This window comes from Fusarium solani (assembly GCF_023522795.1).
Source record: "Fusarium solani strain SB1 chromosome Unknown bctg00000000, whole genome shotgun sequence".
Taxonomy (NCBI): Eukaryota; Fungi; Ascomycota; class Sordariomycetes; order Hypocreales; family Nectriaceae; genus Fusarium; species Fusarium solani.
Genome location: NW_027072157.1, coordinates 2525952 through 2538888, shown reverse-complemented (window position 1 = coordinate 2538888; position 12937 = coordinate 2525952). Strand labels below are relative to the sequence as shown.

Genomic DNA, 12937 nt, shown 5'->3' with positions numbered 1-12937 from the left:
TAGGCGCATGTCATCTGACAGCTGCCACGAAGTTGACGATTGTGCGACGACCCTCAACCCAATGGTGTTGGTGTCAGGGCTGACAAACCATTGTATAGCTGAGCAGAGGGATGCAAGGAACAGGGTTGAACCAGGTAATGGCGAGGAAACATGCATCAGCTGTAGTTTCGCATTCATAGATGCCTAGATACCTGTTGAGTTGGGTTGAAGAGGAGGAGTACTTGGACACAGCCAAGTGTGGATAGAGGCAGTGCCGCTGTCAGATGATGCTTCAAACTGGCCCTGACATGAACAAAGTAAACCCTTTGACTCGCTTCACCCGAGGTTTCAAACTCAACAAAGCCACAATAAGGCATCTACTAGCCCAACTGGGGCTGACCGAGCCCAAGGCCGTGGGAAGTTGGCTGAGCCTGCATCCTTGGAGCCCAAGTGGTCAAAGACTCGGCGTCCGTCAGAATAACCAGCTAGGTCTAGGGTGGTTGAGAGTCAGGGCTCGCATCTGCAGGGCATTCTGCTGGTTCCATATTGGCGGTTACTTCCAGTGACGTGACCTGCTGCGACCGCCTGCGGCGCAAGAAAGTAAAGTACCGTTATTTGTTCAGCCGCCCATCAGCCAAGGCCGTGTTTGATGGTGTGTACTGTACTCTAGGTGGAGTGGGTGGGCGAGGCACGCTCCGATGGTCATCCCCGTCAAGGACCCCTCCCCTTGCTTGCGTGGTGGTGGGCATGGGTTTAAACCAAAGAAACCGGGCAAGACGCCAGCGTCAGTCATGGATGGAAAGCCAACTCACTCGTATAAGATGATGAAGGGGTCCCCTCCCAAAGCTTTTTCCTTTGTATCTTTTCAATCAACTTGACCAAAACTTCAGGCGTAAACTTGGGCTACGAACCTCCATCTCTTCTGTGCCAGTCTACTCAGTCGCTTCCTCTCGACTTACACGATTCGCTCTCTGAGCCACCAAACCTACCTATCAGAACTACCTTGACCAGCATCACTGCTTCAAGTCAGCCAAAATGTGCTTCCGCACTGAGCCCAAGACCAAGTACTACTATCACGAGGAGATCATCCCCGCCCGGCGTCACCACGGCCACCATCACCACCATCACCACCACTCCCGCTCTCCTAGGGCCAGTTACACCAGTGTCACCCGCCGGTCCTACAGCCACAGCCCCAGGGCTAGCTACCGCACCAGCGGCCCCGTCGCCTACGAGACTCGCTACGTCTGAGCACTTCTAAGCAAGCAATGTTAAAGATCTCTCCCTCGATGACGTTGTGCTGGATAGACTGGTGATGATCTATACTTGGCGGTTGAAATTTAGCGGCATTGGCGGCTTTTTTGACGTGTAACGCGAGACGCGACATGTATAATATGATATTGAACGGATCAAGTGGACGAATGGGACGGCGGTCATTTTGTTAAGCTGGGCGTTTTTGTTATCGTGGAGCAGGGCAGGGCAAGCAACACGACGAAATGGGTTAGAAACGGTTCGGGCACATAACGCACGAAAGAAACAAACACATAAATATTTTTTTGTTCCATTTCTTGAGCCTCACTCACACCAGCCTTGCTTCAGGTTCCGGGAGCCACGGACCTTGGTCACTTTCATGACATGGTTGAGCTTGACTGGTGGTGTCCAAAAAAGAAGCTGTTGACGTAGCTGTCGCCTCCAGCGGGGGTGGAGGGTCCCACACAAGGTCGCAGGGCTGGATCTGTGAGGGCGTGTGCATGACATCACCCTGCATTCCATCGCCATCATCATCGCCGAGGTCCCTCCAAGAAAAGAAAGAAGAGAACCTAACTTGGGTGATGTTGGTGTAAGTGCGTGTGTGTGTGTACTGTACCTTGTTAGCTGAGGACGGATCTAGCCATCTTGTCTGCCGAAAGCAGGGAAGACGGCATCGTAAACGTCAGTTCTTGAGGGTCTTGGAAGGGTCCTCGTGGTTGTTTAAAGCCTGCATACCCCTGCTTGCAGCCTTCAAGGAGCTTCTCACATTGTAACCTCTTGATGCGGACGACGACTACGATTTACAAAGTATTTTCCCACTCGAAGCGACCCTGCAGCTAGATCCTTCCGTGTCGCCTTTCATACGGTGTAAGCAATTGCCTGTCTGTGAGCTCATGACTGCTCTGCCCGTCATTTCGTGCCGCGGGTGGAATCATGAGTCTTGGCTTGCAGGTCCTTCTTTGGAAGTGAAGCTGACCGCGACAAAGAAAGCGCATCCCATCCAAATTTCTCCTTCCAAATAGTTTAGTAAAAGCGAACTTATCGAGGTTATCGTCGTCAAGATGTGAGTTCACCTTTTGTAACCCTCGTCTGTATCTCGACGTCGCCCTTGAGCCATTCCCGGATATACCGGGTAACATCAACCACAATGTCGTCACGCTTCAGCTTCGATATATCCGCCTCACCTCGCCCTGGCTCGTACATCATGGAAGTGCCGGCTGACATGGCCATGTCCCACAGGAACCGCGCACTCTCGATCCGCTCCAACAAATCGAAGGGGGGCTCCGCCTCCGCCTCTAACAAGCGGGGCTTCTCCTTCAACTCGCTCCGCGGCCAGGTCCAGCCTGAGCTGTCGCGCAAGCTCTTCAAGCTTATCAAGTCTGAGAACAACCTCATCAACGCCCACGAGACGGCTGGTCGCGAGCGTATTTCTATCGCGACGCAGCTGTCGGAATGGGGAGAGCATACGTGCGATGATGGCATCAGTGACATTTCGGACAAGGTGGGAGTCGTCCTGAGCGAGATGGGTGAGCAGGAAGATGCATATGCCCACTCGCTGGATGATTCTCGGGCCGTGCTTAAGGCCATTCGAAACACCGAGAAGAGCGTGCAACCCAGTCGCGAACACAAGGACAAGATTGCCGATGAGATTCAGCGGCTGAAGCTGAAGGAGCCCGGAAGCGCAAAGCTACCTGTACTCGAACAAGAGTTGGTTCGCGCCGAGGCTGAGAACCTGGTTGCGGAAGCCCAGTTGACAAACATTGTATGCTGTCACTTACACCGAGCTACTCAGGATTTGCTAACATAGTCCACAGACCCGACAAAAGCTCAAGGAGGCTTACGCTGCCGAGTTTACCGCGACTATCGAGAGAGCCGAGAAGCAGATTATCTTGGCCAAGCATGGTCGCCGTCTGCTAGAGCTTCTTGATGATTCGCCCGTGGTGCCCGGCGATACTCGGCCAGCTTACGAGCATTCCGCCCAGGCCCGCCAGATCCTTAACGACTGCGAAGATGACCTCCGAGACTGGCGTCCCGAAGCCGAGTCTTTCTCTACACCTGCCCAGAGTCGAACACCGAGCATCACGGAGAAGGGCAAGGAGCCAATGGTGGCTGACGATACGCCCTCTCCTGTGCAGTCCGAGGCGACTCCTGTGGCCCCGACAGGAACTAAGTCTTCCGTATACGCCGAAGTTGCTGGTTGAGATGGCGATTGCCGGAGTAATTGATACCTGAGCTGGGTCTCATGTGTCTGAGCCGGGCTGTATTTGATGGTTGTTTGTTTGGCTCGAGCAAGCACTGGAGAGTATCGTTGGCGGTGTGACAGTTTACCTCACTACCTACATGTTTTAGTTCCGCTTGACCTGCGTTTTATTTGTCTTGACTACTGAGGATGGTTTCCGAGTTTGCTGCTGTACTATTATATCCCACACGCCCACCTGTTTATTATGTCAGCTGAATAAGAATGGTTATCTTTGGTCTGATCTCGCAATGCATTCAAATGCCGAGGTGTAGTTGAAAACGTGACGACGGGCTATCGGGACTGGATAGGTAGGTACATGTGGCGCAAGGATTAGAGCGGAGCGAAGACGGACGGCGCGCAACCTTGGCCAAGGCCCGAGGCTGAGCAGTTTGAGGTTCTTGAGTCGCTGACCACCAATCGATATGAGGTGATCGTTGACGTGGGTCAGGAGCGCAGCTTCTTGGAGGGTTGAGGGGCTTTTCCCCCAAGAAATGGTGTGGATGGATGGAGTCGAGCGTCGTCGTGTTGGACAAATGAGACGGGCATCTTCCGGTTACGGAACGAGCAGGAATTTTTCATGAGCAGTCTCAATGGCGTGAGAGGACGAGGGGGAGGAGAGTGTTGATTAAGTGCTATAGTTTCAGCCAGTTGTAAATCAAGCAAGGTATCAAAATATCACTTGATATCAACCCAGACTTTGGTGTACAACTGCTCGAAGTTTGCTTAGGCTCATCGGACAAATCCTCAACTTCGGGCTGTCGGCTGGCTGTGTGGATCTCAGGATGAGAAAGACAGGAACCATTTTGGCACAGCCGAGATGGGTCCTGTAAGTCCAGACACAGTTAGCTTCCGGTCAGCAAGTTCCGTCGTCCGATGGACTTTGAACGCAATTCTGATCTTCCCGTTGCCTGTGCATTCCCGCCCCCTTTTTTTTCCATTCTCCCGCCTAGAGACCCTGTAGCCAGCCAGCAACCCAAACAGTGAAAAACGACCTCGGTCAAATTTGAAGCTCGACAGCCGACGACCGCGGGAGCAGCCAGAAGAGGCACAAGCTTAGAACCCAATTGCCGTGTTCTGAGTAGGACCAGGTGTATTTTTATCACACCCCCTTTCCTCATATCTCTCTTCTCTTCTTTTCTCTCTTTTCCCCTCCCCTTCTTTCCGGGCCTGCTCCACTTGAGGCGGTCCGCTCACTGCCCCGTTTGATGCTCCGGCCACAAGGCTCCCGAATACTGCTATCATCGCGGCTACCCGCCGGCCGCTCACTGCAGCACCACCCTCTATCCTCCGCAGCGCCGCTGCCACTGTTGCTACTGTCGCAGGGGCCACAACGGGGGCCACCCGCACTGCCGCTACCGGCATCGCTGTCTCTGTCGCCATCGCTGTCCAGAGGGCCAGGCCGGGCCAATCATATGTCGCACCTAGCCACACGTCGCCCTGGAGCCAGGCCCAGCCTGACCCAGCAGAATACCCCGCCCCCTCCATCCACCACCTCTTCCTCTTCTTCGACTCTTGAAACTTCTTCTCGTCGAACTGCCCAGCTCGCTCGACATTTTACTTCTTCTCCATCAAGCGTTTCCGCACCAAAGCAGTACAAGATGGCCTCTCCCTACACCGTCCGCAAGGTTGCGGCTCCCAACACCTTCGAGCACCGCGTCTACATCGAGCAGGATGGCCAGCCCATCTCTCCCTTCCACGATATCCCCCTCTACGCCAACCAGGAGCAGACCATCCTGAACATGGTTGTTGAGATTCCTCGATGGACCAATGCCAAGCTCGAGGTATGTTCCGTCAATTGCTTCTCTACGCCCTCTTGTTGCGCTGTTCGAGCTACCTTGGTAGCTGTCGTGTGCCTGCAAAAAATTACCCCTCCCCCTCGCTTGGGCATCACCGTCTCTCCAAACCGACCCCATGCTGACAATCTGCCCACCAGATCTCCAAGGAGGAGCTCCTCAACCCCATCAAGCAGGACATCAAGAAGGGCAAGCTTCGATACGTCCGAAACTGCTTCCCCCACAAGGGTTACCTCTGGAACTACGGTGCCTTCCCCCAGGTAAGATATGCCAAGTCTGATACGACTCCAATCCAGACCGCTCACACCCATGAATAGACCTGGGAGGACCCCAACTCCATCCACCCCGAGACCAAGGCCAAGGGTGACAACGATCCTCTCGATGTCTGCGAGATCGGCGAGCTCGTCGGCTACACTGGCCAGGTCAAGCAGGTCAAGGTCCTCGGTGTCATGGCCCTTCTCGACGAGGAGGAGACTGACTGGAAGGTCATTGTCATTGACATCAACGACCCTCTTGCTGCCAAGCTGAACGACGTCGAGGACGTCGAGCGACACCTGCCCGGTCTCCTCCGTGCCACCAACGAGTGGTTCCGTATCTACAAGATCCCCGATGGCAAGCCCGAGAACCAGTTTGCCTTCACTGGCGAGTGCAAGAACAAGAGGTGAGCCGGTTCTTGATGTATCTGTCGGCGTCAGTTTCTAACAAATTCCAGCTACGCTCTTGATGTTGTCCGCGAGTGTGCTGAGGCCTGGGACCGCCTCATCACTGGCAAGACTGCCCCCGGTGGCGTCTCTACGTGAGTACCCTCAATATGTTGCTGCCATACTTATACTGACCACCATCCAGCACCAACGTCACTGTCCAGCAGTCTCCTTCCCGCGTTTCTCCTGACCAGCTGCCTCCTCTGCCCCCCAACGAGGAGCTTCCCGCCGAGAAGATTGACAGCTCCATTGACAAGTGGTTCTTCATCAGCGGTGCCTCCGCTTAAGCGCAAAAAGGCGTTCTCATGTAAAAAATACAAATCTATCCGACGCATAAGATTTGAAAAAGTGAAGCATGACAGAAGAATACAAAAAAATATGATCAATTGCCGTTATACTATACAAGACTTGTGATGTCGTGGTCCCATTGGCTCCGTAACATGGACAGGAGTCCTCGCTTCCTCAAAACGCCGTTGATGCATAATTGGTGGTACATTGTAGTTGATATTTAATCGGTCAAATCGGCCGTCTTCTGCAGCTGACGAGAGTGACGGTCTACCTCCTCGACCAATCCCTTGATGTTGATCTTTTGACAGTTGAAGTCGAGCTCCTTGCCATCCTCTGTGCTGGATTAGCCATTGATCGCCCCTGAGCAATCTATATGAATGACGCACTGAACTTGACACGCAGAGAGCTGGGCTCTTTCGAATCTCGGGGCAGGATAGTCGTGGTGATGGTTGTGCCGTTCGCTCGGGCAGTCGGAGGCATAAACGTCAGGAACAGGCGGGCGGGCTTTGCGCAAGCCGAGAACGGGTTGAACTTGGCCGTGACCTCGGTCATGAATTTGGTAATCATCTCGACGACGTGGGGACGCGGCGCGCGTGCAATTGGCAGGACTTGGGGGGATCGAACGTCACTTAAAGAGGTTACTCAACTGGCTGCTTCGTGATGCTGAAATTTCGGTGTTGAGAATGTGGCCCCGGTAGACGCATATCGCCTTGGTGGGGCCGACTCGACAACTGCAACGTCATGATTCTGGGGGGACCACGTTTCGATATGAGACTGAATTAACAACTTTTGCCCACCAAGGACGTTTACTCTTCTTCACCAGCGAATCTGTTTCTTCAAAAGCTCAGCATGTCATTCGAGGGCCTGCAGGAGCGCCTAACGGCTCTGCAGGAGACCACCACCCAGCTCAAGGAGCTCATCGACCGGCTTGCGACCCTCAAGTTCCAGCCTGGCTCCGTGCCCCTGGCCACCGACGAGGAGAACAGCGTCAGCGGGGAGCTCAGCACCGAGATCACGGGTACTCTGCGGGACGGAGAGGAGGAGTATGAGATCCTACATGAAGAGGTGGAGTTTGTTCGCGCGGCCGAGCATGATAGGGCGAGGTTGAGGGAAGGGGTGGAAAAGATTGGAAAGGAGCTTGCGAGGTATGGCTCATGATGGGTGAGAGTCTTGGATATCGCTGACTGACAATCTACAGCTGCCGTCTATCCTTCCGAAAGGCACGACTGTCCGCAAAGCAGAGCCTCTTGCAGGCGCAAAGGCTTGAGCGCGAGCTCATGGTTACTTCATTCTCGCAACCCACTTCAGAAGCCGGCTCCCTACACCCAGACGACGAAAAGCCCTCGGCCGCCATCCGCCCTGCGCGCCAACACCATGCGGTCCAACAGCATCAGTCTTCCAGTCTCTCAGGGGGAGGACCGGGAGGCGGTCGGGGCGAGCGCCAACGTGACCAACGCCCTGCGGCGCACGCACGACATTATCCAGGCGGAGCTGGCGCGCAGCGAGTTTGCGCATCAGACACTTACCGAGTCTTCGGCCGCGCTGAAGGAGCTCAACGAGTCGTACAGCTCGCTGGATACGATGCTGGCCAACTCACGGAGTCTGCTAGGGACGCTGGTGCAGTCACAAAAGTCCGACACCTGGTACCTGCAGACGGCCGTTTACATGCTCCTCACGACGTTTTGCTGGCTTTTCTTCCGGAGGATATTATACGGGCCGCTGTGGTGGCTCGTGTGGCTGCCCCTCCGAGTATTGTTCGGGGTGGGAACCACGGCTGGTGGCGCGGTGATGCGCGCGGGCTCCGGCGCCGTCAAGGTGGAAGAGGTCGGGGACGTAAGTCAGGGGGTCCCCGTGGAGGGTCTGCCCGCGGAGGACCTACCTACTATCCAAGTGGGCACCGAGAAGGAGGCGGAGGTGCTGGAGGAGGTGGACAAGATCCTGAATGTTATCGAGGAAGCGAATGAGCAGGACAATATCACAGAAGAGGGAGACGCTGACAGTGCCCGGAATACCAAGAAGAGAATGTGGGAAGAGCCCGAGGTTGTAGACCAAGAACGGCCTAGAGACGAGCTCTAGGTTTAATAATACTCGCCTTTTCCCAATACAATTAAAGACCTTTTGAATGGTTTACTATTCATTCACTCATACCCGGGAGCCCGCAACAGCATCATGACTCTTTGGCTACTGCAGAGAACGACTCAAGTCGCATCAAGTCTAGCATTCTTATCAGCGAAGCTATTCTAGTATAATATTTCGTATTTGAGCAGTATCTCTGGTCAGTTGCCCAACTCATGCCGTGAGATGACACGATGACGATCCTTCTGGAGCTGTTGCCTGCTGGCCCCGTTCACGGGGCGTCTGAGGCTGGGGGAATCCTTCTGCGTGGAACCTTGGATTGAATACGAAAACAACTGTAGCGTGATTATGGCTGAATGCCTTGGCATGAAAGAGTGATGCTAAGCCGCACATCAAGGATAGGACTCCACTGTGTATACTGGTTCATTGCTCTTTAAAGGAGATGTCCTAGGTGACGTTTTGTGTATAAAACATTTTTTTCTATTCAACGCCCCCTGACCTCTACTGGAGTGATATACCATCGACATCCAAATTTCTATAAAGATCGAAAACTCCACCTCATGGCCCTTTACTCTTTTTGAACCACTCTGGACGAAACGACTCAAAGCGTACCCCCGTCGCCATCATGTGCTTTTGCCTTCCCGCCGGACCAGACGAGAAATCGTCCACTGGCCCCAAGAAGCCCGTCAAGCCTATAACCTTGGAGCTCCCCTTCAACCTGAATCATCGTCTATTTGGTAGTTCAAAGCGCCCTCGAGTCTTTGTGGGCACGCAGAGTGGCGGGGTTGGCGAGATTGCTGGAGGTGTAACTGGAGGTGCGACGGGAGCAGCATCACAGCCATGATGAGAATCGAGGTTCAACCAGAACCTGCGTTTGAGACAAAGCGAGAGACCGACCCTCGTTGAAAGGGGCGTATATGGTTGCATTTAGCGGTTGAAACGCCGTGTGATTCAAAATCAGGTTCGCTGAGGAGCGATCTGGGGGACATCGCTGATCCATGGAAGACCGAGCTTCTTCATCTCAACTGCCAGCTGGAAAAGGTAGTCGAGACTTGGTCAATGTTAGTCATCCGATCTATTCAATAGACGACCCAGAACGGGAATTGTGAACTCACCTCTCACACTGGGTCTTGGCCTTGTGCACATTGTCACCCCATACATAGACACCGTGACGTCGGACGAGGACTGCATATGTATCGGGGTACCTGTCCATGGCCTCCTCGAGGTACTCGGTCAAGTCTTCCTCATGAGGAGTGTTCTCAATCACGGGAATACGGAGGGTATCATGATAACCCAGGTTACCAGTCTTGGTCATTCCACGTCCAAAGCCCTTGATTTGCTCGATGTTGTTGATCTCAAAGACACGGTCCTTTCCAGGACCCTGGGCTTCGAGCAACAGAGTGACAAGTACAGCCCACTGAGAGTGAGTATGGATGCAGCAGCCAGCACCCCGGCGGGTAAAGGCCGCGAGGAACAGAGGAGTGCACTGAGAGGGCTTGTAGCAGGGGGGTGAGCGCAGGTACGTGCGCTGCTTCAACTTGTTATGGTTGGGGTCCTGCTCAGAGATGGCCATGACATAGATGTCGGTGTTCTTCATGAGCTCCTTCTGGACGCCTGAAGGGGCAATGTAGACTAGGTCACTAAGACATTACTGTGAGCATCATTCACAAATGAGGCAATTCCTGTTAGGAATTGAGCTTCAACAAGGCTCGAGGAAGCCATGTCGATAACCCAGCTGAAACAGAGCGTCTTTCCTCACTCGAGAAGAGCAACCAACACATGATTCGCAAGTAGTCCGAGTCAATTGCAGCTGAGCAAACTCTTGCTCGGGACGAGATTAAGGCGGGGTCGCGGGGTAATTTAGATTGTCGGGCTGAAAACATACTCATCTCGAATAGAGCATCCTCCTCCGGTTCCCGTGACCCAGCCGAGGGTCCAGAACTTGGCGCACAGCGAAGGAATCAAGTTGGCCGGGTGGTTGGGGTCCTCAGAAGTGATGAGGGCATCACCAGTCGGACGCTGCTGCTCCGCCGCCTCGTCGTAGAACTCGGGCATTGCGTCTTGAAACGCCGGAACCCAGGCGTGCCGGAGAGGCCTAAGATTGGCCGGGTCTGGAGGATGGTCCGGGGCGTTGCTCCGATCTCAATCGGAGCGGCTGAGGCGGAATACGGAGCCCTGACGGTAGCGGTAGCGGCAGGACGATGGCTTGCGATGCACGGGAGGGAGAATGAGATGATGCCGAGCGGAGAGTAATGCGATGGCAGCAGATGTTGGCGCCGAAATGATGAGAAATGGGCAGTTTGTTCAATCTTAATCGGACGCCGCACCTGCTTTGGGCCTGGGTAAAAGGCCTGCTACTGGCTGAAGAGACCCAGGTTTCCGGGCAGGTGCTGCTGAGTGCTCCGTGCCATTGCCCGTCACCGTCCTTTCGACATGGTGGGTCTCAAGAATAGAATTTTTAACCAATCCGAAGTGGGAAAAACGTACCCTGCCAGAAGTGAGGTCATGGCTGCCCAGGCTAGAGCAACCTTAACAATCAGAAACGACGGCTCGACAACGTTGGACGCTCCCTGGCTGCCACTGGGCAACGTTGGGAGAACCAGAAGCAACCTCAGAAGCCCAAGGATACGCTCCTCGAAGGCTACCCAAGATGCATCTAACAAGGAGCAGAGTTTTCGCATCCAGGTTCATGTGTCGCCGCCCTACGTAATCTACATGGGATCTGCCTTGCTTGGCCTTGATATTTGATGTTGTATTGCGTTGGAGTGGCAAGGAACCAGAGCGACGGTGAGCTATGAATAGGAACGGGACACAAGCGAAATGGTAGGTGGGTTTTACGGAAACGGGGGAGCCGAGGAGCGGTCGAAGGGCGGAAGGAGATTGAACGGATGCCTCAGGTACCAATGACATTGGATTGGACGGATGGATAGACACTGTCTGTCACGCATTGATAGCTGCCGACGGGGATGGCGTTGGAAATCATCTCGGTGCATGAACCCAGGTCCCCAAGGCTCATCTCATCTGAGTGACTCGATCAGGGCGGGCCAGCCAACTGCCATTGACAGGGAGGTTTTCGCTTGCGTGATGACTGGTCATCAACGGGGAAGCAATCCTCAATAGGTAGGCGAAAGGCTGACTGCCTTGGAAGAGGCCTGGGCGTCTCGGACCCTGGACTGGAACCTCTCTTGATAACGGTGGACATTAACCCGTCCACAGCACGGCAAACCAGTGTCACGCCTCCGTCCCTGGATCGGCTGGATCGCTTTCAGCTCGCAGCGCCAGCCCAGGGTATCACAGAGGCCCTGCTCGGCCCCTAATGAGAAGGATATGGGGGGACGGGGGACGCCGGGGAATTTGCTAGCGGGCCTGGGTCTAGGCTCGTATTCATGCGAGGCGACAACAAGAAGACAGGCCAATGGTCAGCTAACCAGACGGCGCTACAGGTCACAGCACAGAGAGCCATCACTCACCCACACAGCTTCCGACACGCGCCGGCAGACGCGCCACCAGCGGCGAGCTGTCGCGGAAAAAGCTTGTGCTGTGCAGGAAACGCATCCATTCATTGTTTGCTATCGAGACGAGGCAGACCACTTGAAGCAGCCAAGAGAGTTTGTTGGGTGGTGACGGCGCGTGGTTGACGACGACGCTTGACTGCATCCTTTGGTCATGGCCGAGCGCCTGCATATGCCAGCAGAATAAATGTCTTGGGGGACTCTGGAACTCTTCTTCTGTCCGGGAATGGCGCAGAACCCCCGAATTCTGTCTCGATGATGGCGCTGAGCAAATGAAAGCATTGCGCCTCTGGAGTGTGTGTGCTGCTGTTTACGTTGGATCTTGAGCATCGCCCGACCAATTTGGATGTCTCAGAGAGATTCCAGCTTCACTCCACCGTCGCCCCCCAGGCCTATTACCGCCTAGCTCGCTGCCACCCCCTGAGACAGGCTCGAGTCCAATCGACGTTGAGAGATCCGACGCTAGCACCGGCAACTAGACGCCGAGCCCAGAAACATCACAACGGGCGAGCGTCATATCAGCGCTGGAAACTTGGGGTTCAGTGGTGGAAGACAGCCCGAGTCCAGACAAAGGGAGCAGGTCTGGCCGCCTGGGCATCCATCCGGATGGCGGCCATCTCGCCCGGGCAACGCAACACGAGCCAGAAAGGAGGCGAAGCTGGGTCATGATGGATGGATGGAGGAGTGGAGGATCATCCATGAGTGGGTCCTCTCCCAACGTCTTCCATATCATACGGCTGGCTTTTGCTCGATCATCGATCAATGGCACAAGACATGTCGAGACAAAAGAGAAAATCAACGCGAGGCAAAGAAAGAAAAAACTGCACACGATCTGCATGGAGCCGGAATTGCAGGGACGAGACGCTCAAGTGGCCGTTTCCCCCGGTCAGGCCATGGCAGCCCGCAGACCAGGGCCGCCAGGGACGGCAAATTAGTGCTGGTCTGCTGGATCATGGCTTGCAAATTTAAAATTGAGGTCGGCGGGCTTCCCCAGACACACCTTGACACATCCCAACACGGTTGATCGGCAGACCATGTCGACAGGACAGAGTTGTACTGTACTGTATGTACTCGGGCTCGATGACCTGGTGGCTACTGTGC

General features: G+C 54.5%; 8 protein-coding genes across 8 annotated transcripts; 6 read left to right on the top strand and 2 right to left on the bottom strand.

Annotated features, from left to right (window-relative positions):
- Window positions 1-1014: 1014 nt before the first annotated feature.
- Window positions 1015-1227, top strand: MRS44_000809 (uncharacterized protein; the record flags this gene model as incomplete). The annotated part of the gene is made up of 1 exon (XM_065624202.1): window positions 1015-1227. The coding sequence occupies one exon, from the start codon at window positions 1015-1017 to the stop codon at window positions 1225-1227; it is 213 nt and encodes a 70-aa protein (XP_065479908.1).
- A 1147-nt stretch (window positions 1228-2374) lies between these two features.
- On the top strand, window positions 2375-3428 carry MRS44_000808 (uncharacterized protein; the record flags this gene model as incomplete). The annotated part of the gene is made up of 2 exons (XM_046280686.1): window positions 2375-2989; window positions 3042-3428. The coding sequence occupies 2 exons, from the start codon at window positions 2375-2377 to the stop codon at window positions 3426-3428; spliced, it is 1002 nt and encodes a 333-aa protein (XP_046138701.1).
- An 820-nt stretch (window positions 3429-4248) lies between these two features.
- On the top strand, window positions 4249-4982 carry MRS44_000807 (uncharacterized protein; the record flags this gene model as incomplete). The annotated part of the gene is made up of 2 exons (XM_065624201.1): window positions 4249-4292; window positions 4688-4982. The coding sequence occupies 2 exons, from the start codon at window positions 4249-4251 to the stop codon at window positions 4980-4982; spliced, it is 339 nt and encodes a 112-aa protein (XP_065479907.1).
- An 82-nt stretch (window positions 4983-5064) lies between these two features.
- On the top strand, window positions 5065-6247 carry MRS44_000806 (uncharacterized protein; the record flags this gene model as incomplete). The annotated part of the gene is made up of 5 exons (XM_046278210.1): window positions 5065-5247; window positions 5400-5519; window positions 5577-5920; window positions 5972-6055; window positions 6106-6247. The coding sequence occupies 5 exons, from the start codon at window positions 5065-5067 to the stop codon at window positions 6245-6247; spliced, it is 873 nt and encodes a 290-aa protein (XP_046138700.1).
- Window positions 6248-6468: 221 nt separating this feature from the next.
- MRS44_000805 (mitochondrial 54S ribosomal protein mL53) lies at window positions 6469-6815 on the bottom strand (the record flags this gene model as incomplete). The annotated part of the gene is made up of 2 exons (XM_046274989.2): window positions 6469-6581; window positions 6635-6815. The coding sequence occupies 2 exons, from the start codon at window positions 6813-6815 to the stop codon at window positions 6469-6471; spliced, it is 294 nt and encodes a 97-aa protein (XP_046138699.1).
- A 282-nt stretch (window positions 6816-7097) lies between these two features.
- MRS44_000804 (uncharacterized protein) lies at window positions 7098-8324 on the top strand (the record flags this gene model as incomplete). Its single annotated transcript, XM_065624200.1, has 3 exons — window positions 7098-7393; window positions 7447-8081; window positions 8140-8324. The coding sequence occupies 3 exons, from the start codon at window positions 7098-7100 to the stop codon at window positions 8322-8324; spliced, it is 1116 nt and encodes a 371-aa protein (XP_065479906.1).
- A 625-nt stretch (window positions 8325-8949) lies between these two features.
- MRS44_000803 (uncharacterized protein) lies at window positions 8950-9168 on the top strand (the record flags this gene model as incomplete). The annotated part of the gene is made up of 1 exon (XM_065624199.1): window positions 8950-9168. The coding sequence occupies one exon, from the start codon at window positions 8950-8952 to the stop codon at window positions 9166-9168; it is 219 nt and encodes a 72-aa protein (XP_065479905.1).
- Window positions 9169-9281: 113 nt separating this feature from the next.
- MRS44_000802 (uncharacterized protein) lies at window positions 9282-10379 on the bottom strand (the record flags this gene model as incomplete). Its single annotated transcript, XM_046267516.2, has 3 exons — window positions 9282-9375; window positions 9440-9964; window positions 10210-10379. The coding sequence occupies 3 exons, from the start codon at window positions 10377-10379 to the stop codon at window positions 9282-9284; spliced, it is 789 nt and encodes a 262-aa protein (XP_046138697.1).
- Between the last annotated feature and the right edge of the window lie 2558 nt (window positions 10380-12937).